Source organism: Botryllus schlosseri, chromosome 11 (genome assembly GCF_051294905.1).
Source record: "Botryllus schlosseri isolate E-star chromosome 11, Bs_hap1, whole genome shotgun sequence".
NCBI classification, from domain to species: Eukaryota; Metazoa; Chordata; class Ascidiacea; order Stolidobranchia; family Styelidae; genus Botryllus; species Botryllus schlosseri.
The window spans coordinates 16,455,132-16,482,288 of record NC_137246.1 but is presented as its reverse complement, the minus strand read 5'-3'; the positions used below and the strand labels follow the sequence as shown (position 1 = coordinate 16,482,288).

General features: G+C 40.4%; 1 protein-coding gene and 1 long non-coding RNA gene across 3 annotated transcripts in view; one reads left to right on the top strand and one right to left on the bottom strand.

The window, feature by feature from the left end:
* Nucleotides 1–27,157, bottom strand: part of LOC145449982 (uncharacterized) — a 337,566-nt gene that overhangs the window by 207,114 nt on the left and 103,295 nt on the right. The window lies entirely within an intron of this gene.
* Nucleotides 320–27,157, top strand: LOC145449970 (inositol hexakisphosphate and diphosphoinositol-pentakisphosphate kinase 2-like). 2 transcript variants are annotated; one of them, XM_080328411.1, is made up of 31 exons: nucleotides 320–426; nucleotides 1,441–1,681; nucleotides 3,341–3,536; nucleotides 4,629–4,799; nucleotides 4,862–5,019; nucleotides 5,812–5,913; nucleotides 7,159–7,320; nucleotides 8,300–8,421; nucleotides 8,505–8,603; nucleotides 9,148–9,234; nucleotides 9,302–9,475; nucleotides 9,540–9,631; nucleotides 10,525–10,653; nucleotides 10,723–10,740; nucleotides 11,806–11,927; nucleotides 13,497–13,612; nucleotides 13,734–13,793; nucleotides 15,847–15,904; nucleotides 18,748–18,889; nucleotides 18,971–19,100; nucleotides 19,654–19,747; nucleotides 19,836–19,960; nucleotides 20,353–20,467; nucleotides 20,542–20,616; nucleotides 21,558–21,719; nucleotides 21,784–21,828; nucleotides 23,487–23,730; nucleotides 26,089–26,205; nucleotides 26,274–26,377; nucleotides 26,888–26,987; nucleotides 27,042–27,157. In XM_080328411.1, the coding sequence occupies exons 2-31, from the start codon at nucleotides 1,535–1,537 to the stop codon at nucleotides 27,059–27,061; spliced, it is 3,486 nt and encodes a 1,161-aa protein (XP_080184537.1). In that variant the 5' UTR covers nucleotides 320–426; nucleotides 1,441–1,534; the 3' UTR covers nucleotides 27,062–27,157. The 2 variants fall into 2 exon arrangements, with proteins under 2 accessions (XP_080184537.1, XP_080184538.1); XM_080328412.1 differs by lacking the exon at nucleotides 10,723–10,740.

Genomic DNA, 27,157 nt, shown 5'->3' with positions numbered 1-27,157 from the left:
TACTATCCGATCATAGCAATTTACATCGTAGCTACACTATAAATTGCTATGATCCAATATTCGTACTCTCAGTATTCCTTACTTGCCCAAGTGATAAATGTAATCATTCTTATGACACTGATGGAGTTTGGTCATGTGAGAATTACGATCACGTCGATCAATAACTCACGAGGACTGGAGAATTAATCCGTCCGATGTGGTACAGTGCCGGCAACTAGATTCTTGGAGGATGGTGCGGAATGCGGATGTGACATAGGCATCGTCATGATAAATGTGAAGTTGCTGTTGGTGGAGTCCGGCAGGTGGTGCTCGCAGGTTCTAAGTGCAGTGGATTTGTTATTGTACGTACAATGTACATTAGTGGAGAGACCAAAGTCATTCAACTCATGCCATGAGTGGCTTTGCTAGAGTAGAGGCACTTCGAAGGTATGTAATAAATATATCGGCGGTTGTCGAAACGACCTAGTTGATCTAATATCCTCCTCGGCCTAGTAGTACTATGACCCAAATGAGACATTTGGATATGACGCAAGTGAAAACACATAACGATACGATGGCTATATTTACAATAACAGACCGTGATTTCCGAGCTTCATTTCCCAACGCAGATGCTGCGGTAGTCGTATTCGTATATTATATGCTCCTATCAGGAAACGCTGAATAGCTCTCCGTATCGTCTTGGTGGCTTTGCAATTTGCAACAGTTGCTATTCAGGTGCTGTATGAAACTTATAACGATAACGAACATTTGTATTTTGAACAATCAACAATGTATGTTCTAATCTGAAATGGCCACATAGGCCTACTCCAGTCACTGTCAGTCATGAGTAAAAGTCGTCCTCCTAACACACTGCGGCAAAGTGTTGATAAAGTATTTGATTGATACGACAGTCATAATTTATTTTGTTTTTTGAACTTAGTATCAAATGAGCTGTAACAGTTGTAGCCAGTTTAAACTGTCGTTACTCAAGTAGAAGTAGAAGTAAAATAAAATGAACTACTTGAAGTATAAAATAACAGGCTTGGTACTCTGTTTAGTAGTTTTGTAAAGTATAGATTCAGGTCAACCATCAATTGCTAGTCACATTTTCACTTCTACAATTGGTTCATTCTATTTTTACTGACTCAAGATATATGCAGTCAGTTTTAAGAAACTTCAAATTATTTTGGTAATCATACAGTATTGATCTGCATTGAGTTATAACTGTAATCTGTAACTTCTCGGAGTAGTGTAGGTATGCAATTACGATGTTGCACTATTGTTATTAACTTACTATAGGCTTACATTGCAGCGCTGATTGCAGTATTCAGAATAAGGTATCATTGAGTTTTATTCAAGGTATTGCCTGGTAGACGAATGCGTCAGTACGGTGCAGTTGGATATTTAGGAGGTGGAAATCCAGTGAATGACACTGAATAATTATCAACTCTCTTATCTCAGCAATGCCACAGCCATGTAAGAACACCATAATGTGACTTGAAGCCTGGCCTCTTCTGCCATGAATCATTGAAATTGAGAGTGATCTGAAAGAACAATGAGTGATAAAGTGAATAAACATGAAGCAGCCTTCTTCATTGGCGAAGATGAAAGTGAAACAAACTATGCAATGCCTCAGGCTAACACAGCTTCTCAGCAATTCCTGCATCAACAATCCTACTATGATGATGAGGACATGTGTATGGTGAGTACTTTCTAATTCCTATTAGACCTATTAAAGCCTGTTTCCATTTCCTACTGGATAGTCATCTGGGATTTAGGCTATTACTGAAAGCAGTAGGCTTAATTGTATCATGTGTGTGCTGGAGAGTTGAAAGGGATTGTTTGTTAGATTTATATTGCAGAATAATTAAAGCAGTGAATTGCCTTCTGTATCCGGATAGTTGTTAACTGCTATCACAAGTGCTAGCAGCTAAATTATGTAACCAGTCGAAAGTAGTTGGTGAAAGTAATGTCTAGCTTACAGCTCATTTTTACGGATCAATTTTAGCAACTGCTAAGCCTATTACTTGTGAAATACATTTAAACTTTTATGTCTTCTGTAGGGCTGGGCAAAATCGAGTACCTGGGTGATTCGATTCTGAATCACGTAAAATGCTCCGAGTCGAGTCGAGTATTCGAGTATCACTCATTATGACGTCACAACCGAATGTACTATGTCAAAGTTAAAATATGTACCTTTTATGCCACCACGAAGAACATAATGCCTCTTATCCGTCACATTGAAGATACTTTGGTATTTTTTCGACCATACCGATTTCATTGCACTTCTTGACAATGTGGTGGGATGATCATGACTTCGGAAATGTGTTATTTCCAGTAACGTTCCTAGCTTTGTACTATGTCTCGTATGCTGAGATGCCGCCAATCAAGGTTTTAATGCTTCCTCATTGTAAAATATTACCAAAACTATAACTCTCGTTAGTAAATTAACTTTCAGTTGCGAGGAGCGTATAATTTCAGTACTCGAAAAAATCATCTTTTACTACTCGACTCGAATCATCAAAATTAATACTCGATTCAGATTCGAGTACTCGAATCATTGTGCCCAGCCCTAGTCTTCTGTTATCAAGCAACATTGCCAGCCATAGTCATACATGTAGATCAGTAAAATTACTAAAGAACTATACTTTGATTCTTCACCAGGTTGAATGGTAATATTTTCCACAAGTTAACTAATACCTGGGCATGCCTATCATTGCTGTAGTGACACCATGAAATATAGCTGCGATGAATTACCGATAATCTCTAGCCTTAAAATGTCACTTGTGAGTATGATGTCGCAAGTAATTTGTTCGCTGCTCATATCTAACCTTTCTGAAGTAGCTTGCTATCCTGCTGCAATTGATGCTTTTAGTGACTGAGCAATAGCAGTAAATGACTATCAGATCGATAGCCGTATGTCATATTGATTTCTCCATCAGCTCGTAAGTTGTTGAAAGCATATAAGGCTACTGCATTCTCTTGTTAGTTTCAACGGTAGCATCACCCTCAATGTAATGCTACTAGTTTATGCTAAGATACGAGGCAATAATAGCAATTGGCTGGAGAAGAAATACTATTAGGCCCATGCTAAAGATCCTTGCATGAGATATCAGTCTCCAGTGGTAATCCTGCATTTGGTGCGTATGGTCATTCTGAACGTTCCATGATGAGACGGTCATCGGTGAGCCTATTTGTTGTGTGAATTTGGTTCTATTGATTTTGACGATCTGCATGAGTTGTTTGTTATATTGCCCAGAGCTTTTGTCGGTAGGGGGATATTGTATATGTAACATCGGTTTACATTGTATTTGAGCGTTGGGTTAACGTTAGTGATGTAGTCTGGTATATCTATGTACAGGGCAATCGTAAAAAGATTGTGGTTGGAATATGTGCCATGGACAAGAAAGTTGCCGCTCGGCCGATGAGAGAAATCCTGAGCAGACTCGGTTTATTTGAGTATCTTACAATTGAAGTTTTCAGTCAAGATACGATACTCGACTGTCCAGTCGAAGAATGGCCGCTGTGCGACTGCTTGATTTCTTTTCACTCGTCAGGTACATATTTTCGGTTGATTTCTTCTTTGTTCAGCTGTTACTGATGTTTTTGCTGTTAGTAGATTGACCATGTGTCACGCTGGTTATGTTGCTCCGATACTTTTTTTTTCTCGCTTGGTTTACTGAGAGTTATTGGCCTACAGTCTGAAACTTCACGTTGATATTCTTTGAAGAACCACTGATGATATTTTTGAAAAATAAATGACATTTCACTATATTAGGGCTACCATATTTCAGATTCCAAAATTATTGTTTTGTAGATAATTTTTGTTACTTTGATTACCAAATCAAAAATTTTTTGTTTGCCTTGTCTTTGTATGTCGTAGTTTCCATGTTCATCCAGCTTGACTGACAACAGTAAGTAGGTCTCGTCAAATATATATAATACTATTATAAATATCCACATTTGTTAATCAGTCAATAATCGTCATTTTATATTTTCATCTGCCCAGACACACACACAATGTAGCCTACAATGCGATATACAAGACACACAATGTCATATAATGAACAAATAGGGGGATGCCGAACGAATGACCAGTTGGGGTCTCTTAAACTGGCATTCACGTTGACCTATCGCCCGAAGTCACAGTGTTCTTCGAAGATGATCTTTCTTCGTCGGTGCTTTTTTAAGCTATTTCTTGCTTTTTTTCTTACTTTATCGGGACTTTTTTGTCGCCGTGACAACAGTGACACGGGGTAGGAGGGGCCCAGAATAACCGTCGACAACGAGACTTGAACCAGGGTCGCGTGGGTAGATGCTGTTAATATTGCATTCTTGCAACTTAGGCCTACGAATCTGAGAAGATGATAAGTCATTGTAGGCCAAGGCCCCATTACATGTATCTATATTTCTTACATATCATCTACCTTTATAATAATTATCATAATTATATTTGTTACCTAGTGACTTGATGATCCAGCAGTTGTATCGTTGATCACCATTTCACAAAAAAATTATTTACTCTTTGTTTTAAAAATATTGTGGTCTTCTTGTGGAACTAGATTTCAGCTTGATTTTTTTTATGCTACTCGATTTGGATGTAGTTTTTGTCTTGGACTCCCACTACATCATAACTAATGCATTCGCAGGCTTTCCACTTGATAAGGCTGTTGAATATGCGAAACTCCGGAAGCCTTTCTTAATCAACGACCTCGACATACAATTTTCGATTCAAGACCGCAGGAAAGTCTATCAAATTCTGAAAGAGAATGGTATTGAAACTCCAAGGTATGCAGTCTGCAATAGGAACGGAGATGAAGGTATGGAGGATGTTGTCATGCAACTTCGTCCAACAATTAATGAATGACGTTTTGAATTTAAGCTGAACAAAACTTCGAGGAATTTGATGACCATATTGTGATTGGTGACGAAACGTTTCATAAACCTTTTGTTGAGAAGCCGATAGACGCTGAGGATCATAACATTCACATTTATTACCCTTCATCAGCTGGTGGTGGATGCCAAAAGTTATTCCGAAAAGTACGCCTTGAATTTACTTCTGTAGGCTATTGAACTAAATTGATACATTGGCCATGATGAAATGTCATCAATAACTGAGAATGATATTCGATGATGATTGAGTGAAGACTGCTTTTCTCTAAATCATGGGTTCATAGCCATGGGTCCCTGAACTTCTTGGGGCATGAAGCACCAAATCAGTGGGTACGCGATGCACTTTTGAATTAGCCCTATACGCTATCTTGAGCCCTAAATTATTTTGTGAACCCGCAAACAGTGGAATATTTTTTGGGCAAATTTAGTCAATGGTGTTTGTGATTTCAATATAAGTACCATCAGAGGTTGTGTTGGAAAGGAACAGATAAATTTTATTTAAACCTCAAGCGGTTACGAATCGCTAAAAATGTTAAGAAACAGTGCTCTAAAGCAATTACTGAATCCAAATATGCAAACTGCAACCATGAAACAAATCGGAATTCCTTTTACGAATCCAACAAACATTCGTAGTGTTTTTAGTTGCTCAATTGGTCAATTGAATTCGCCAGCGATGCCCTTTGTTGCCTAGTTTGTATATTGAAAATCAGTTTCTTTGGTGCAGCTTGGTTCTGTTTCTGTCATCAGCTAAGTTATTTTAATATAGGGCCTACGTTTCAATAATATATTCATCATGTAAATATATTAGAACCCGACGCTTTTCAATCTGACACTCTTCACGGGCAATCGTCAGCTAAGTAAGTAAGTGTTTCGTATAGATAAAATATGTTTATTACTGAATATTTATATCCATGTAACCTGCTTCTCTTTGCTTTTCAGGTAGGAAATCGTAGCAGTCAATATTCCTCTCACAGTTCTATAAGAAAATCCGGGTCATATATTTTTGAAGAATTCATGCCCACGGACGGTACCGATGTAAAGGTAATAACGTCTAGTCTTGTATGCAGCCAGTGGTGGTCAAGAGGGTTGTCCAAAATTTCAAAAATGCTGTGCTGCAATGTCGCATTCGATAGATTATTGACAGGAAGCATTGACAAGCCAGCAAGAAGCTCGCATTTTCTGCAAGGCGTTTGATAGTAGCTGCCGAAGAGAGGACGTGACTAGCAAACACGGAATCACGGCTCTTGATTGGCTAATGGCCTATGCTTCAATGATCACGACGGAGACTTGCTGTTTAGTTCTTTGAGTGACAGCTCACTTTCCTAGGAATTAACTTCTTGTGAGAATCTGATAAGTGCCAGACATCTAACGGCTGTTACAGCCAATCCCCAGAGCATTCAAAAACTCAATGACATACCAGGGCTTAGACTGAATAAGATCAGACAAAGTACCGCCTTGTTAAGCTTTATCTTTGTATTCAATGATTATGGACCAGCTCTGAATTATGAAATTTGCTCGCCACTTGTATAAGGGCCTTTGCAATATTCTCTGGTTTCCTTGCTTTCCCGGTGAACGCAAGGCATGTACAGCTGTTTCCTTCGCATTATCCGGTCATTCTTTAAAGGCATTTATGAAGCAGGTGTTAAACTTGTTCATCATGTACCTTGCAACTCAACATGTATCGAATGAATCATAAATCATTACCTGTTAGATCACAACGAATGCTTGCTAGGAGGGATATAAAACAAATAGAAAGAAATTGAAGCCGTGCAGTAGTTCCATTGAACCATAATCGATTATCCAATCAAGACCCGTGATTCCGTGTTCCTTGGTCAGCTATTTTCAAACGTTTCTTGCGAAAGGAAAAGACGTTCCCATGAGCTTCTTGCCGGGTCATTGATGCTTTTTATTGATAATCTACATACAGAATGATACTTAACAATGCAGAATTTTTTAAATTTCACGAATTTTGGACAAGACCTTAGTAGTCAAAGTACTCAATGAAAGTAGAAGTTACGCTCTGAATTCCGCTCAATTACAAGCGAGTAGTGTTAGCTGAAAAACTGTGAAGTGGAAGTAGTAATCAGTGTTAAAATGGATCAACTTGAGTCAGTTGCAAGTTGGCAAAACCTATTTGAGCACCTTGAAATGGTAGAAGTACTTCGTTACTGAACACTTCTCTGTGTGAGTGTATGCCACTGTCTTTTAATTACGATGATTTACCTGCCTTTTTCTACTTGGTGCTGTTTGCAGCGGAGCTACATAAATCTCTATTCTATCCTTCAGGTTTACACTGTCGGGCCCGAGTACGCTCACGCGGAAGCCAGAAAATCGCCGGCCCTCGATGGAAAGGTTGAACGGGATAAGGACGGGAAGGAAGTTCGCTTTCCCGTCATTCTGTCGGCGAAGGAAAAATTGATAGCGCGAAAAGTCTGTTTGGCTTTCAAGGTAGAATTGACAGATCCCCTTTTTCTTGATACGTTCCGCGTTCATATCGGACGAACTCCAGCCGACGAAGTCATCTCTAGCGGTGGTCAAGGTGCAAAGTAGTCAGCGTTGATATTGAACGAGAACCATCGCAGTAAATTCATTCTCAATTACAGATAGAAATAGCCATTCCCAAGTCCTGCCAAATCTGCTCTGAGTGGAAGTAAAAATTAGTGGTATGAAGACTTCTCATGATTAGGCCATGGCATCGCGTACTTTTAATTGTTAATCGGAGGTGGTTACTTTCGTATCACTGACTCAAAAAGACTGATAAATGACATTGCAAGTTTGCGCAATTTTCAAACATATTCAGGGCTGTTTCACTCATAGGGGTAATGCAAACATATCCCAAAATTGCTTTCTGCTTTAAACAACCATAAGTAGGCCTTACGAAGTACAGAACTTCAATATAGCAGCAAACGATATGTTCATATTGTTAAATTTATTCCACTGGAAGCTTTTCGACTGGCTCTCTTCAGCATTGAACGCCAGTAAATGAGGTTAACCAGGTTCGGAATATAGAAAGAATTTTGTCGTTGTGACGTAATAATGTCAAGTACACAATAATGACGTAATAATGACAAGTACTGTCGTTCGCGACTTGTGTACTTGTCATTATTACGTCACAACGACAAAATTCTTTCTATATTCCGAACTTGGTTAACCTCATTTACTGGCGTTCACTGCTGAAGAGAGCCAGTCGAAAAGCTTCCAGTGGAATAAATTTAACAATATGAACGTATTGTTTGCTGCAATAACCATAAGTGCAAAATGTAGCTAATCTTGATGGATAAGTTGTCAAGAAATGCGAGCAGTCTGAAAACATCACCACTTGAGTATGCAGTGCAAGTAGAAAACACTTATTGTTTTGTCTGAAAACGTGTTGTACTGAAAAGTACTTCTTTACTGACCAACTCCGATCATTTCTTTTGTCTTGCAGCAAACCGTGTGCGGATTCGATTTCTTGCGGGCTCACGGAAAGTCATACGTGTGCGACGTGAATGGTTTTAGTTTTGTGAAGAACGCCAGAAAATATTATGACGACTGTGCGAAAGTTCTCGGGTAAGCGTTGCGATCGTTTTATCTTTTTTTGGTTCCGCTGGAATTGGTGCAAGTGCTTATAACCACGGCCGATTCTGTTTCAGAAATATAATAATACGAAATCTAGCGCCGCAATTTCATATTCCGTGGTCCATACCCACCGACGATGAAATACCGATCGTGCCTACGACGTCAGGAACGATGTGAGTACGGTTTGCAGGCTGTTATTTGTCTGACGGATGATGACGCTTGAAAACGTTCAAACATATAATTGTTGACCTTGAACTTGCATTAAAACTTTCAAATGTGTGCACTTTCTAGATACCGGTATTGATTCTACGGACGATATGTCACGCTGATCAAAGTAAAGAGCGACAGGGTTGAAAAGAATTCTCCGTTGTTTGCTTTATATAATATAATTGATGTAGCCATATCCAAAAGTTGCTCTGTAAACGCGAAGGTTCAAAAAGTATCGTAGTATGTATTTCCACTTCAATACTATCACAAATATCAACATTGCTCTAATAAATAATCTAATGTCTTTTGAGTTATCTGAAAAAGCAGATGTACTTTATTACCGACCACCTTTGTGCTTTTGGATAAATAATAACTTTTGAGTATCACACAGCAAAGGAGTGTGCCTTGGATTTTTCATTTGCAGTTCAAGAAGGGAATTTATTGATTTATATGTGGAAACAATCACCGAGCCAATTGCTGGTATTATATCAGAGTTGTAATTTCTTGTAGGATGGAACTCCGATGTGTGATAGCAGTCATTCGACACGGCGACCGTACTCCGAAGCAGAAGCTCAAAATGGAAGTTCAGCATCTCAAGTAAGCTCTGTTCAGTGTACAATGCGTCAGGCTTTGGCATCATCGCTATCTGTACGCGTTGTCGCAGATTTTTCGATGTTTTTCACAAATACAACGGCCAACAAAGTGGATGCTTAAAACTGAAGCGTCCGAAACAACTGCAAGAAGTATTGGACGTTGCGAGATATCTACTGGCGGAGCCGAACGAAATTTTGTGCGAAAGGCATCAGAAACTCGAGCAGTTGAAGACCGTTCTTGAAATGTGGGTTTGATGAATTGTGATATGTACCAAAATATACATTTGAAACTTGCGCCAATGCCGTTAGGTATGGACATTTCTCCGGTATCAATCGGAAAGTTCAGTTCAAAGAAGTGACCGGCGGTAAAAGCATCACTTCTAGTTCCGACGATAGCGATCGTAAGTATTTTGCATTAGCGCTTACTGCCTCAGTGCTGTTCAAATGTGTGAGATGTCTAATTTGAAAACACTAATGGATAATAATAAGAATTAGTTGTTACTGATCAGACCATCAAAAGTCTTTATAAGATTAGAATACGCTTTGGATTAACATCCCACATTTATTGCCAATTGGGATATAATAAGAATTAGTTGTTACTGATCAGACCATCAAAAATCTATATAAGATTAGAATACGCCTTGAATTAACATCCCGCATTTATTGCCAATTGGCAACATTTTAGTCTGACCTTGTTGCTTAGCGAGATTTTATTTCTTCATCCTACTGAAATGCATAATAAGCAGACAGTATCTATGATGATGCAAAAGAATACTCATTCACAGTATTCGGATAGGAAAGATCGATATGACCCAAAGGGTCAACTAGTCTGATCACACCTGTATCAAACAAATACACTCTATCTACATCAGCGGTTTTCAACTATTTTATGTTTCGATTTCTGATTTGAAATGTTTTGAGGCCCAACTCTAAATTTGGTAAGCTGATTTCTAAAAAAACTTTGATCACACCCTTGGAGACTTACTCTCACCCCGTTTCGGAAGCTGATTGAGAAAAAAATACAAGGTCAGCACTTTTCCCAGACATACTTATGGTGTATTTGGGAAGCTGATTACTTAATATGAAATAAGGTCAGACCAGACTCACTCATGACCTGATTGGGAAACAGGTTTTGTGACCCACAGGTTGAAAACCACAGCTCTAAACGATCTGGTTGTAATGAATGTGAAATCAAAAGACGAAAAATTGAATCTAGGATCATCTGCTATTCTTACAAATCGTTATTTCCGATGTGTTTTCACTATTATCATAACTCAATAATTCCGTGCCACAGACACAAGGACTCTGAAAAGGCCAACGCTATTGCTGATTTTGAAATGGGGCGGAGAGCTGACGCCGGCGGGCCGCAAGCAAGCGGAAGACCTGGGCCGTGCGTTTCGGTGCATGTATCCGGGCGGCAAAGGTAAAAGTTCTTCGTGTAGTTTGTGTTCTGACAGTCGAAATTCAACTGATTCTTTCGGTATTTGTCTAGTGGAAGGACATTTCACAGGTAATTGATAAATAGTTCGGGCTTTGTGCTTTGAATTCCGGATCTGCATTTGTGGCATGATTTTGTGATGGATCCTTCTATAAGCATGCTATCGATTTCAGTTAGCAATCAGATTTCTGTCCCTGTACTGTAAATGTGATGTAGCGGTACTAGCGATAGAACACTTACAATTGAACAATTGAGAAGTGTTAGTTCATCACTTGACAACACTTTGTGTTTCTTAACTGTTTAGTGTTTATATAAATATATAAATAAAAGAAATATAGTAATAAATACATTAATAAACACATGCATATCTAGTGGTAACTGCTTCATTAATTTGTACCTATGTGTAACGCACTAACACAAACCATCAGTGTCTTTGTCTACAACCGATATTTTATGTAATAGATTATATAAAGCCAGCCCTCGAAATTCTGGATATATTTTGACCAGTACTGAATAACTAACATTCTTCGAAAGATTTAAGTAAATATCAAAAGTGGCCACTTTCATAAATTAAAGATTTAAAAACATGTTGGATAGCCTATTTGTAGTGAAGCTAATAGTGCATCGCATTTCCTGAAGGATATTGGCCGATTTTTCAGTCTTCTACGGCTTTGATATCACCTTTTACCATTGTAGATGCGAGCTGCTGATGGAACATGTTAGGTAGCAGTACGAGTATGTTAGCACACCACTCTGTTCTTATTAGTTTTGAAAAACTAACAGGGGCATGCTGGAACATTAACCATGCGTTCCGAAGGGTTCTCTTTGGAAATTCCAAGCTTGTAGTATCTTGCCAATGCCCCAGTAAACGAGGCTCCGTTGTAAATAACACTATATCGTGTTCAAAATTACTGTTAACACTATATTGTGTTCAAAATTACCGTTATTTTGCTGTAACGCATCATGTCTGTGCATGAATTTGATCGTGAGCAATCGTGCATTCCCGAATTATTCCGATTGTCAGAATCGACGTGACATCACTGATTTGAATCAGGCTTATGACACGTGTGACGTGGCGGCGTTACATTATGACGTTGTTTCACGCTTAGTTGTCGATAAGTACGTTGTTTGTTGCAGGAGACTATGCTGGATATCCCGGATGCGGTTTGCTGCGGCTACACAGCACGTACCGGCATGATTTGAAGATTTATGCCTCCGATGAGGGCCGGGTACAGATGACTGCTGCTGCTTTTGCCAAGGTATGTCGTGTCAAAATTTCCCACCACAAATATTCTACTCACCAGTCAGGTCAGTAACGCAGTTCCATTTTTTTGGAGCGGTTTGGACTGCTTTTTGAAAATTCTGAGTACTTTTAAAACCTGATTTTCTACTTCCATCTGAAGTAGTATTGGAAATTGTTACTTCTACTTCTACTTCAGAACCAATGATGAATACTTAACCAGCTCTGATGCATTGCATAATTAGTAGAGATGGTTGAATATTTAGGAGGTATTTTTTCATTATCAATCATTAACAAGATGTTCCAATCAGTTTCGACTTTATCAGTAGACGAGGATGTGCCAAAACAGATTTTGGGATATTAGATTTGTTGGTGACTCGACTTGACGCTATAGTCATTTTTTCAAATTTGTAAAATGACTCGACTCTCGAGTCAATTTGTGTATTGACTCGTCTTGTACTCGAGTCATTCTGCATGACCCCAATCAAGTCATATGACTCGAGTCCAGGACGACCAATAAATTTCGGTGTAACTTCGAAGAATAGTAAAGTCACCACGTCATCGGTATTTTGTCTATCGATCCTGATACTTGGAAAATAGGGCCAGAAACTTTTGGGACTGAGGAAAATTACGATAGTTGTGAATGCGAGCCATTCTATGTCACTTGAGCAGAGTTATAAAAAGTGGGTCGAACCGGATTGAACTCAAAACTGAACGGTGAACACAACAACTTGGACTCGGACTCGAGTCACGTCACTGTGACTTCAATCGACCCTCTACTCCAGTGGTTCCCAACCGGGGAGGAATTCCCCCCTTGGGGGGAATTTTGAAAGTTTTAGGGGGGAATCTGGCTTAAATTTTTTAGGGGGAATATGGCTTTGACAATGTATCGGAAGATACACTGGGTTCCCAAGGTTTTTAGATTTTTATGTTATAGAACTGTTAAGTAGATATTAGCTCTTTACAGTTATATGTTTCTTTGGCGGATTTCAAGCTAGGTGTATGTTTAAATGCCTTCCGTAGATATTTCACCCACTGATAAAGTGAGACTCACGAGACGATTTCGTTGGGCCCGGGACAGCCTCTCGACCAAATTGCTACTAGGCAGGAAAACGTCAAACCGAATTCAGCACAAGGCCGCTAGTGTAATTTTTTAACTTTTCAAGCCAACATATGAGCTAACGTGAAAAACATACCAAATTCATCGATTCAACTCAAGTCCATAGCAAGCAGACTTGATGATTTATTATTCGTCAGCGGCCAAAGTTTAGTGCGGTCCGCATTCGACATAATTCGGACATACCTGAATATGTTTGGCCTTTAATTGCTCAGTCAACAAATGGTTGCGCGTTAAAAAGCACATTTTTTAGTCACAGGCGACTTTTTCATAGAGGGGGAATTTTAGCTCAAATATCGGCCAAGGGGGGAACGAGACCAAAAAGGTTGGGAACCACTGCTCTACTCACTGACTTGGACTTGGACTTGAGTCATTCACTCGAGTAAAAGTGAGATTGACTTGTGACTCGAAACCTTATGACTTGGTTACAATTCTGCCGCACACCGTTCAACTGCCGCATTCGTACCGCAGGGCCTGCTGGCGTTGGAAGGGGAGCTGACGCCAATTCTCGTGCAGATGGTGAAAAGCGCCAACATGAACGGCCTTCTCGATAGCGAAGGCGACAGCTTAAGCGAGTGCCAGCAGAAGTGAGTCTCGGTCAGAGAACCAGGCGGCCCGTGTGGCTGGAACTGCGGATTGAAGCGCATTTTTTGTTATTTTGCGTCGCGTTTTCGGTTTCTTTGCCTTTACGCCGCTTTACATGTCTAGCTTCCTTCACTATGACCTGGACGGTGAAAACGATCATCGTCTGCGGGGGATGCAGTCTGCGTACGTACCACCGCTCTCGTGATTTCTTCCTGCCTGCTCTCTTCGTAATCGGGCCTCGTTTATGTCGTACAAGTGCGAATCAATTCGCGTCGATTGGCACGTTTTTGACATCCGCGTAATTTGCAGGGCTGAGCAAAATTGAGTGCCAGAGCGATTTGATCCTGAATCAAGTATTAGGCTTTGAATTGGGTCGAGTATTCGAGTATTAATCGTTATGTCGGCATAAAGTGTATGGAGGATATGTAAAAATATGTATTTTATTTTTAATGCGAATGCAAAGAAATTAATGCCAGTCTGACACCACATAAAGATAATTTGGCACTTTTTCGAGCTTTGATACAATACTGAAGGTTGATCACGATACCCTAACTTGGCGTAGCAGGGTTGTGACCAAGTCACAAGGTTCCGAGTCACAAGTCAATCTCACTGTTATAGTTTTGACTTGAGTCATGTCTAGTCATTTTCAATTCACCACCGAGTCATAGTGTTGTGACTCGAGTCGAGTCCAAGTCATTTCCGTGCACTGTTCAGTTTTGAGTTCAAACTGGTTCCAATCAATTTTTTCAACTCTGCTTGAGTGATATGGAATGGCTCACATTCATAATATCATAATTTTCCTCGGTCCTAACAGTTTCTGTCCCTATTCTCTAAGTAGCAGGACTGATAAACGAAATACCAATAATGTGGTGGCTTTACTATTTTTCGAAGTTACAGTGAAATGTCTGTCTTGGCCGCCCTAGTCTCGGGTCATATGACTTGGTTCGAGTCTAAGCGCAATGACTCGGAGTCCAAGTCGAGTCAATACACAAATTGAGTGTAGTCATTACCACCCTGGTGTGTAGCTTCATCCTGCATGATTTGGTTGCTGTGATAAGACCTATTGAGGGTTTCAAGGCTTGCATCTTGGGAAATAAATAGAAAGTACACTTCTCGTTGAAATAACTCTTATTGAAAAGGCTTTTTAGTTTCAGTACTCGAAAATATCGTCTCTGTATGCTCGACTCGATTTGTTACAATTAATACTCGATTCAGATTCGAGTGCTCGAATCATTGCGCTCAGCCCTAGTAATTTGGACGTAGCGTCGGCACAATTATGTAGATGGAAGGCGCGGTAGTAATTTTAAAATGTGGTAGGTCTGTGGATGAAAACCTTTAGGTTTTTGGCCGCGTAGCGTTAATTCCTAGTTCACTATATGCTGTATTGGTGACATGGTGTATTGGTGACACTAGTGACGCATAGTAGACATCGTAGTGCTAATTCAAGGTATGACTTCATGGGACTCGGGTTAATAATTCTGTTAATTGCTTTGAATCGCGAATCCGAAACTATTATATGTAAATCCTTAGGGGGTAACTTTGATGAGTCGTCACACAAATATTCAGATTTGACGTATAGCCTTACTGCCGGCTTCAGCTGGCATTGGTTGAAGATCATTGCAGGTTTATTGTGAAGTATTGAATTTTAGTGTCAGTACCAATTTTTTTCAATTATCGAAGTCTATTCAAAATGTTAAACTGTTAGTCTGACACCGACTCGAAAGGTTTGTTGCAACACAGTAATACAGAAAATTTGAGGTCGCAAACTTCGTTGCAGGAAAGGTTCAGGTAACTCTGGCTGTATTCTGCAAAAATGCATGTTCAACTACAATCACGTACCATCCAAAAAATCGAAATTCACACACATGTAAGCTTCAGGTTCTACACTGCAAATCTGGTTCCGATATACGGTATGGGATTTTCGCGTTCAATCATAGAGTAATAGTTTGGTTGAAGAAATTTTCTAGCTTGTCAGGCACACGGTACAAAGCAACATGTAATTGTCGTCAGCGAGTGTAATTGCGTTAACGCATCAATTATCGAAACCGCGTAGTCGAAGATTTTCGAAACATCTGTGCACAGACACGCATGTGTGTGATACTGCATGATCATAAACGGGGCCTTTCATTAATTTCTTCACGATTTTAGCGCCGATTGCAATCTTGCATGACGATTCTATTCTCGTCATCCTGCGCTTTCGATGGTGAGATATTATTCTTTGTCGTCCTATTTTCAGTGTTAAGCAGCGGCTGCAATCGATACTGAATCAGGAAAAAATCGATGATCCTGTTACGGTGAGTTGCTTGTTATTTTGTGGCATGAATGACACGTAACATACCATGTCGCACACTACTGGAGGGTTATGACGTGTTGCAAGTTCACTGATGAAAAAGGTGGAGACACGTTGATAGATATATTCTGTGTGACAAAACTCAAACATTTTGAGATGCAACTATGTCAACTCCGAAAAACTGGATGATCAAAAACCATTTCAAGCATGCAAGTAGAGAAAGACCACCTGGGTATTTGGAAGCAGTTGAAATCTAATTCCGAGTTAAAATCCGATTCCCTTACCGTTGGAAAGTATACAAAAAGAGCAGTGTTACCCTCATATCGTGGTATGGAAAGCCATATGTGTGTCATCCCAGATTACCCATAACGAATGTCAGCCGAAAATATTGGGGTTCATTTCAATATGAATACACTATTCAATTGTATCTTCGCAGATACCACATGACTGCCATCTGAATCAAATCGCTTCGTCTTCGATAGGGGTGTTCACTGTTCAAAGTACTCAGCACTGCTACTCAATTAGAAGCAACTCCGTGAATTTCTACTCCAATCAATCAATCAATCATTTATTTGTCACACCAGTGAAAATCCGGTACGGACCAGGATGACGACGAGGGGCCGCAAGGCCTTAGTACACAGTCGCCACCTGAAGGAGTATACACATTATATTCAATGGCACAAAACAAATGACAATAAATATACAAAACTACAAGAAAAGCAAGTAGAAGTAACAATTTCCAATCAGAACTGCTTAAAATAGTAAATGGAATATGAAAGTTGTGCAAATACTTGGATAAGTAGTTTCAAAACGTGGGTTTGGTCAGGAAGTTATTCGTTCGTTAGCAGTTCATAGAAGGTGGCGACTTTCAAAATTGGTGTCATCCTCGAAGATATATCCAGTCGTGATGATTAAGTGATGCAAACTCATCACAAGCCTAATATCCACTTTTCAAAACCAGGAGTGTAAATTTGAGTAGTTCTAGTAGAAGTATAATAGTGAGTAGTAATCGCAATCGATTACGACGATTACAGCATTTTCGAGTAATCGTAATCGCAATCGATTACACTCGAAAAAAATCACAAGTAATCGTAATCGCAATCAATTATTTTACATATCTGATCAATTTCTTTGTGAAAAAACGATTAGTTTTTATTTGTAAAAGAACTAGGAAAGAAACTGAACATTCGTGAACAAGGAAGAGTACGACATTATACCACATTATTGACAAAACGTCGTATTTACAAGCGTCACTGCTCATTATTACGTCACAAGTACCGTATTAGCTTTCTTCGTCATTGCGTGACGAATTATTCGCACATTGTAAATAGATATTCGATGTATAATTGTAAGAACCACCGTCATGCCGTATATCAGCAACAGCAAGTTATCAATACACTCCATACACCATGACTTCGGCGCATGATAATAATCACCACTCTGCTAGTTTCAAATAGTAGCGTTTGTATTGGTCTTTGGCTATGCTTAGTCCAACGCAGTTTGAACGTTGATGCTTGGCGGGGAGTGGGCCCGCGAGCTGGGGCTGCCGTAACTCGTAACGGCAAAGAACAACTCGGTTATGATTTATATCAGCAGCCGTTGATTTTTATTGCAGAGATCGTAATTTTTCATTTGACGAGTACAAAATTACAAATATGTGTCCGGTGTACGCACATAGACCTATACGTCTCGCCAAGCAGCAAAGTTCAAACAGCGCTATTTTAAAACATCTTCGGGCAGGCTTGTTGTCATTATTACTTTTGAATGTTATTAAATTGGTGACCCGTTGTCTGTTATATGGTCAAAAGATATTGACGTCGCCCAAACGTAGCAGACTGAACTAAAATTTCTTTTGTGAGGCATATACACGAATTGTCATTTCTTCGCATCAATTTCCTCTATTGGGGTCATTTGTAAGCTGAGCTCACATTGGTAGGACAGGACCATTCGTAGCGCCCATTAAGCGTGACTATTATGGACACTGCACAGTGCACCCATATGCATAGAAAGTCTGGGCCAATGTTTTTCTTTGGTAGCACACTTTTGTGGAGTAGAATGTTGGCACCGACTGCATATTGGTGTGTCGTGGAGCGATAATGGCCAGTACCGCAATGTATATTTCTATAAATTATGCATATTTTTTCCTGAGGGGGAGGGGTATGCATATTAAAATGAAGATATCTAGCGTCATGAAATGGTGAAGCGTGAAGAAAGTCTCCAAGTGAATTTAATTTCTCAAAGTTACTCTATCATTTTTGATTTACAATATAATTATGAGCCCCCATGGAGCTCGCCCCCACTGAATTGGGGGTTTGGTGTACGGCAGTTACGCTCATGTCTCGAATGCAAATCGTTGGGTGTGAGGAATCGTCAGTTATAAAGTTGTGCAATGGTATATTGCGACGTAACAATCAAATGATGTCACATTCAAAAAATAAAATTATTCTCATGACATGAGGCCTGAGGCATGACAGGAGGCCCTCGTGAATGTAGTCGTGAGTATTCATGATTACTTTACCAATGTAATCGTAATCGAGTACTTCCAGATTTTGCTGTAATTGTAATCGCGTGATTCAGAAGTAATCGTAATCGCAATCGATTACATTCATGAAATAATCATCCCATGTCTGGTGGAAAGTAGTCCATAACCGCTTGAGCACGTAATGCTAGTTGCCAAACCTATTAGAGTACTCTGGTAATCATCAACGGTGTACTTCTACTTTTTCTCTTAACTTGGAAATCTCTGCTTCTACTGCGACTGCTACTCCTAAAATGTAGAAATACTCCGTTACTGACTACCTCTGGTAATTGGATCATGCCACAACCATTTCGCCTTGATTTCCCTAGCTCGTACCGCTACACACTTCGTCGATTGTATCGGCACTGAAAATGTCCGAAGCGCCTCTACAAATGATGGAGCGGATGCACATTTTAATCAAAGAACTGACGAGAGAGATCAAGAAGAGGCTCTTGGATCCTACTCAGGAAGGTGCCGCGTTTGTCGATATCAATCGAGCCGTTAATAATACTCCGTGTTTTGTACCGACTCGACTTTTCCCGCTTTGAACAGACGTCGTGCTCTATCACAACGAGAGTCTGAGCCTGATGCTGCAGAGATGGAGCAAGCTGGAGAAGGACTTCAAGCTATCGAAATCGAAATTCGACATCAGCAAGATACCGGACATTTACGATTGTATAAAGTGAGATAAAGTTCTGTCCGTCCCCTAGTGCCGAATAATGGCAATCGGTTATTGAGGTTAGAACTGGGCACAAAGGTTTGATCACTCATATCCTAGTCAAGTATCAATTGCAATGATCAGTAGGGTCAGTAGGCAATTATTTTGAGTAACGGTAAGTCAGGTTTCGATACTTTGTTACCACTGTGGGAGCCTCGAAAACTGAAGTGAAACTGAAACTATCTCAACTTCTAAACACGCAGCGTAAGGCCACGAATATTCTATGATCATCTCGCAATATTGTTGCAAAGAGCGATCATAAGCATAGTATGAAACTATTATTGATATCGTATAAGTGACATTCTTTTCCTTGCTGTTGCAAATACGCAGATGTAAGGTTACCAAGTTTACCGTTGTGAAGTCTTGATGAGTGTTAGTCCATAAGCCCAATACTCAAGGCGATTCATAGCTTGATGCTAGACCTGGAATCGAAGATCTACCCAGCCCTAATTTCAGTGTAACCACTTCTGTAAATCTGTTGCTGATGTCCGTGTTTTTGTTATCGAATTTGTAACAGATACGACATGCAACACAACGACAAACTGCAGCTGGAGAAATTTGTCGAACTCTACAGTCTGGCGAAAACTCTTGCCGATATTGTTATCCCGCAGGTGCGTGCGTTGTTGCTGCATTTGCTGAGTCGTTACTCTGTCAAATCTGCCGATGCTTTGGGGGTATAAATTTTCGTTTTCCTCGTAGGAGTACGGAATTTCGAAAAGTCAGAAACTGGACATCGCCATGGGATATTGTATTCCGCTTCTCAGAAAAATCAAAGTCGACTTGGAAAGAAACCTCGAGGACGACACTTATCGATTGAATCCCAGGTAGTTGTGGCTCTACAGGAGTCTGCGTCGCAATCACGAATTCGTTTCATAATCTAAAAGTTGAGCAGCTTGTGTGCGATCTCAAAGCTTACATCAATGAATAAAACTGTTCGTCAATCCCTGAACATTTCCGATTTTAAGCCCTACCTGGAAGTAATCTTAGGGATAATTTGGGGATTGCTTTGGCGAATGCAGCAAATAGTCTTGCGTCCTCGTCTGATATAAATAAAGGCCAAGTTTAGTTTCGTTCGTTTTGGTACGTTTGTGCATTTATTCATTTCCTCGTGCACAGATTTTTTCATTTGAACACCTATTTTATTGATAACAGTAATATCTGACACAACTGAGTATATTCTGTGGAGAATGTTGAAGATTCTAAAATGTTTCCACAGGTATTCCAAAGGCGTCCTGTCGCCGGGAAGGCGCGTCCGGACACGTTTGTACTTTACCAGCGAAAGCCACATTCATTCTCTTCTGACTATTTTACGTTATGGAGGACTATGCAACGTGAGTGCGCCAACTTCTTTTCGTGGTGAGCTAATATCTTGGATGATATGTCACGACTCGTGTTACCGTGACAGGAAGACAATGATGACCAGTGGAAGCGCGCAATGGATTATGTGAATGCTGTATCGGAATTGAATTACATGACACAGGTTGGCATTTTGATCCATTAGTACAGAGTAGTTCTTGCCTTCCTACCTCACCCCCGTCACGTGCCTCCGTTTAAATGAAAACTGAAGGAAAAGGTATTTCCTGTAGATATATTGATAGCGTTAAAACACTTCGGCCGTATAACCTGCAATTAGGATCCAACCAGTTCCATTTTACTGCTTGGTCTACCGGCAGCAATTGCAGAGACAGAGACAGAGGTAGACAAAAGTCGTCAGAGTTGACACTCCAGTAGAAGTAATTCTGTAAATTCTACTCAGTTCAAAGTAGAAGTGACAATTTCCAATGTCAAAACTACTTCAAGGGGAAGTTAATGCAGGTGTGAAAAGTTGTGGGGTAAGTGGTTTCAAAAATTTAATTTGCTCAGAGTTCGCACACTTATATCGGAAGGGCTTCTTGCAGGTACAGAACTTTAATATACAATTGAATAGTGTATTCATATTGAAATGAACCCGAATATTTTCGGCTGATACTCGTCAGGGGTAATCGTCAGCTACTAGAGAAGTGGAAAGAACATTGTATATTAACAATCGTATCACAAAATATTACGTTAATCAGCAGTTAACAGGCTTCTTCCAAAATTACGGGTGACATTTTCGTGACCGACGCAAAATGACCAATGCCACTACAAATGGGCGCAATTTTTCAAAATATGTTCTCTTACAGCGATACATAGCCTACTTCGCAACAATTGTTACAATTTAACTCAGAAAATCGATGCAGGTATATCCGAAAACTAATTTACATTTCGCAAAATACAGTGTAAATGTGTAAATAGAAGTGGAAGTAGGTAAAAGCCATTTGATTAATCTGAAAAAGTAAAAGTGTTATTGAGCACCTCTGTTCAGAGAACAAGCGCCCCCCCATATGGTTTAAAATTATAGCTTTATTATCGTATTTGATTGCATCGCCGCTTGTGTTTCAGATCGTTATCATGCTATACGAAGATCCCAACGAAGACCCTCAGTCCGACAAAAGGTTCCGAGTGGAGCTGCATTTCAGCCCCGGCGCTCGGGGCACGTTTCCCGACGTGGACTTCCCGCAAGGGGGCGGCTTCCGTCCTGCTTCGAGACCCACGTCTCGTGGGGTTAGAGTCCATTGGCGTTTTAGTGTGTGGCGTGTGTTTTGATCTGTCTCCCTTTTCTTGCCAGCAATCACCATTGCCGGATGTGCCGGAAAGAACACGGGGTTCAACTGTAAGTTATATTTGCGATTGTGTTGAGTGAAGTTGTGTAGCACGATACCTGTGCTTTTTCTGAGTCTACAATGATGTTTTCTCTAATTTGCAAATTGAATCAAGTTTCGTCAGTATCAAATCATGGCTCTGCAAATTAGAGTAGAAATAAAATTAGAGCATTGAAAGTTTTCGCAAATTAGATCAGAATTAGATTAACGGCATGTCGCTGACATTAAACAACTAGAATTACCTAGTTGTCTAAGCCTGCTCTCAAGGAGCCTGGTAATAGTAATTACTAGGGCGAGTTTTTTTACCTAAAAAATGGAAGATTTTGACATAAAAAATCAAATTTTGACATTTTTTTACTCAGAAAAACTTAATTTTGACCTCATGTATGCAAATTAGGCGTTTTCGCACGTAATGTTAAAATTGTACTACTTATCTTCATTTCGGGTTGGAACTGTCTGTCATTATGAAGTAGTTTGGCCTGAAAAAACTTTTTCGACTTGGAAACTGACAAATTTTTTCATGAAGAATTCCAGTCGTTACATCTCGTATTGTGGTAGAAATAACTAAAATTTGTTGTAGTGCAACAAAAGATACTTTCCTACATTCTCGGGTAGAAAGTGTCTGTCCTTACCAAGTAACTTGTCAAGAATGGAGAAAGAACGATCAGCAGCAGCAGTTGTTGGCTGACAGCACTGAAGTTGTGCGTACACTGCTGGTGACACACTGTGTTGCTTCATTCTGACAATGTTGTCCACATCACTATCTTTCATCATGCGCATCTTGATATAAAAACCACGCAATGCCCTAGCAGGCTTGGTGCAGTTAGGCTGTTGCGGCACGTTGACCATAACACCATGTCAACCTATTTGTTTCATTTCACTGCTTATGATTCACAATGAGCAGAAAATGGCCGTCTGCAATGTACAGTGCTTATAAAGTAGGCTACAAGCTGTAAAATATAAAATGATAAGTTCACCGACAGTGCAAAATCTACGATACAAACGAAATGCAGGGGTAAAAAAATTTTTGGCAAAAATTACTAACGCTACAATATTGACAAAATTTTGACTTATTTTGGCATGTCAAAAAGTAGCCCTAGTTTTACATTACTATCACCAAAGTCACTGGTAACCCGTGGAACTTACCTGAGAAACCACACCACTTGAGTGAGTCGACAAACTAGTCATCGTTACAACGACAAGATAGCGCAACGGTGAAGCGTTCGGCTTCTTGATCGGTAAGTCGTGGGTTCGATCCACAGCCGGGTCATACCAAAGACCTGATTAGTAACACTGGTATCCATTACTGGGATTGCATGGAGGGGCGGTGCAAGATTTAGAAAACCGAATAAGGCTACATCTGCACCTTGTCCAGCGGCATATGCGCATCATTCACTCATGTGTGCATATGTGTATATCAAGAGTCGGTGTATATGCCGCAAAAACATCAAGGACAAAACTAACTACTTCCTTTCACTCAAACTGGGAGACTTTGTGGTTTGCTTTCAAAATTCCAGAATGTTCTAAACAATAGTTCCAGTAGACAACAATCGTAGAACATGCACCGTGAGCAATATAATATCAACAACTGTGACGTGCGATTGAATAGCGATAGGATTTATGCAGGGAATTCGCGTGCTTCTCTTACGCCATTCACGTTCAATATAAGGATTCGCTCTCTGTACCTGATGACATCGACGCCAACTCCGACAGCCGGTCCGAGTCGTCCGACGACGAAAACGAGCAATCGGAAGCTGTCCGCGCTTTCCTACGCGATTCTAAACCGCATCGAAGCGCGCCTTCGGCTCCCGTGGATCACAGCTCACGGAAAGAATCCGTGCCTGTGCGCAAGACTTCGGCCGGCGAACGACCTCCCGTCGTGTCAAGGTCTTACGAGAATCAGGGAGGCTTGGGTGAGTGGTCGAGCTTCACAACGTGAATTAGAGTCCGACCGATATCGGTTTTGAGTCGATGCTGTTAAAACCTTCACCGGCGGGGCAAAGTCGAGTACCCAAGTGAGTGATTCGAGCATTAGGCGTCGAGTAATCGAGTGACGTCATAGCTGCATGAATGATGTGGAAGGTTCAATTATATACCATTTTATGCGACCTCAAGGAATGCAACTCCTGTTCTGCATCGCACTCGAGATAATGATTGGTAATTTTTTTGAGAATTTCATTGCGCTTTGTGAAAATGGTGCGGGCTGATCACAATTTCTCGAATACCTCATTTTCACGAACGTGAGTAGCTTTGCTCTACACATTCCGCATGCTGCAATGCAGTCAATCGAGGTATCAGGGCTTCTGCAGTGGAAAATAGTATCGGAACAATACTTCTCGTTAATAAATTTGATAAATTACCTCTTAGTGACACGAAGCGTATAATTTCAATACTTGAAAAAAAACATCTCTCAACTCGCGACTCTGATCATTAGACCCAGTGGTGGCCTACAATCAATACCTTTGACAAGCTTGAGTTTCATGGTAGGTAGCGATTGGGAAGTTGGCGACAAAGTGGTTTCGTAATCTCGCATAAAACACGATTAAAATTTTCAAGGAGTAGCTGACTTCATCTATGAATTTGCTAATTATTCTGCGCCGTCTTGCCCGTAAATTCGAAGTACGTTTTGGCCGCCACCAACACGTGCTTATTGAATTACGTATAACTTTCAATCGACAGCCGCATGTTGGCCACTGCTAGATTAAAAAGATCAACTTATTGAAATTTTCATCAGTAAACTTAACCACTGTAATTCTGAACCTTTAGTATAGGAACTCCTCAAGGACTGCAGGTTGCCGTTCACTGCTGCTCGGCATCGTGCTGCCGTGAGCCACTAAACCGAAAATTCCTAATCTACTGCTGTAATATTAACGAGTGATTTTCGGCACAAAGGTTTACTAACGACACCATTAATCGCTTGAAGTCACTTTCAACTGATCAGAAGTCATTTATATTAGCTAATCAGTACGGCAAGTTTTTGCAACTTTTTTTTACAGCTTCCGACGGCTTCCTGGATGCTCAGAATCTATGTATTATGATGTTTCACGCAAAATTTATCAAATATTGCACAAAATGTAAAGGAGTGATTTAAAAACGTGCTATTTCTATTATGGTTCTATATTCTATTCTCTTTGAATAAAAAAGAGCTATATGATATATTAGCTGTAACTCAAACGTATCTATGACACAATGGCTTGCAAGCTAGAAGCTCAACTACCTCAGCCAAGCATGACCGTGCCCGAACAATATGTAAATAGTTCGCTTTATTAATTCTGTCGTTTGAATTTGAGGTAGTCTCCGATTTCATGGGCGCCCAGGCGAGACCCCCGAAAATTACATTTTCACTGGGTCACCTTTTTTAGACCATTGATTTTGTTAAAGTCGTCAAGACTGAGTTCTTCTGCAATGTCGTGGGTCAAGTTTGCAGACCTGGGGGGTTTGGGGTGTGGTATTGTACTTGTTTTAGGAGGAGGGGAAGGGTGGGTTATCGCTATGCTGTTTGGCTATGCTCTTAGGTTATACAGCGGAACCCTTCGAGTATCTCACACCCTAAAAATGAAAAATAGATTACTAATGCAACTTTTTTAATGCATCTTCTGTTAAAATTAAGTGCAATTTTCTCGCGATTTTAATGCAACAAAAACTTGCTCTACTAATCAGGTTTGACTGTGGCAGCATTCATGGGATAGTACTGCTGTAGCGACCGACTAGGTATTTCCAGGCATATGGGAAGAATGTGATCTTATGAAATAAACCGTGAACGTTGCACGGCAGCAGGCACACGGCCCGCCGCACGTGTTCATTCTTATGCAAACAATGAGTTTCACATTCTATACTACTTGGCTTTTGATTATTTTCACCATCTTGCAGTTTATTGACAATATTTTGTAAACACTTCCTCCTTTATCACCATGTAAACGCGAGAGCACAGGTTAATTTCGGTTGAGTTTGCCGGTTTCTCTAGAATACATAATGCATGTGTTTACCGGAGTAGTAATAGGATAACCGGGTTCTCTCCTTGTGTACACAGCTGCGGTAGGGATATGTGTAAAGCCTCCCTGATCCCTTCATAATACGTGTATTGTTCGAATTAGCACGCCTTCAAATATTGGATCATGTTATCCGAGTTCAACAAATGTTTGGTTATCTGTCGTGCAATATTGATGCGCAAACCTGCACGGCACTTCAGCTGGGTAAAGGCCAATTCCTCATTATAGCCCTTTGTTAAATCCTGAGTCATTGAGACGGTAGCAAGCATTTCTTATTCACAGGATCCCAAAGTAGTTTATTCAGCACAAAAGTTCTGGCCGGCGGCAAGGCGTCGTCATCTTCACCGAACTTGCAGAAGCAATTTAATCATGCCTTCACTGTCACCGACTTGCCTGCAAGTAAGCATAGTGGTCTTTACGCTACTGCAAGCCTGTGTGACTGGGCTTTGTTACCATACTGCCATCAGTTTCAGATAGGTTGACGTTAGTTCCGGCCATCCGACCTTTGGAGACCTTGCACAATTCGTTGTCGCTCAAGCAAGTCAACGATTTTCTGGACGGCGTGATGCAGGTATCTCACAGGCTGCCTCGCAACGTCTTCATGCGGCCAAGGCCTCAAAAGATGCATTTTACTGGATTTCTAATGCGTTTTCATCCAGTTGCAAGCATCAACATGAATCCAGGCGTTGACCGAGAACTTATTTCATTTCGTTTTTTTAATATTCATGATCTTTTGACTACACTCTCATTAGAAGCAGCGTGTAATCACACCTTGAAGGTGGCCGATATTTCTTTTTTACGATTCCTGATCGGTTTACTTGTAGCATAGCCAGCCCACTTTCGCTCCAGGCTCTTTGTAGATATGTCTGTTCTGATATGACGGATTTGTCACAAAACGCGTTTTTAAGATTAGGGGAAGGTTCGCATCAGCCAAAGACCTCGCGATGCAAAGTTATAAATGGCAGCAGACGCCCAACTTTTTCATCTACCCCTCATCTAAGTCGACGAAGTGTGTTTGCAGTTGGAAACTATTTCCAGGGCATGGTTCTGACTGACAGTGACTGTCTGCTTCCTCTTCCAGAAATCGGGAAGTCTATCGGTACCCAGCGTGCCTATACCCGTCGAGGATATACCTTTCAATGCCTTCATCCCTTTGAAAATTCCTCCCAACGAATACGACGGTGAGCGAAATTTGGAGCTGTTCGTATAGCTTGACGAGAAAGGTTCTCTTACAGATCCAAATGACATGGACTAGCGATACTACGTGTTCTCCACTGCGACCGGTGTTTTTGCCTGACATTTCTTCACGGAATATATATGAAATTTTATTGAAATATACGCGATGAAATCA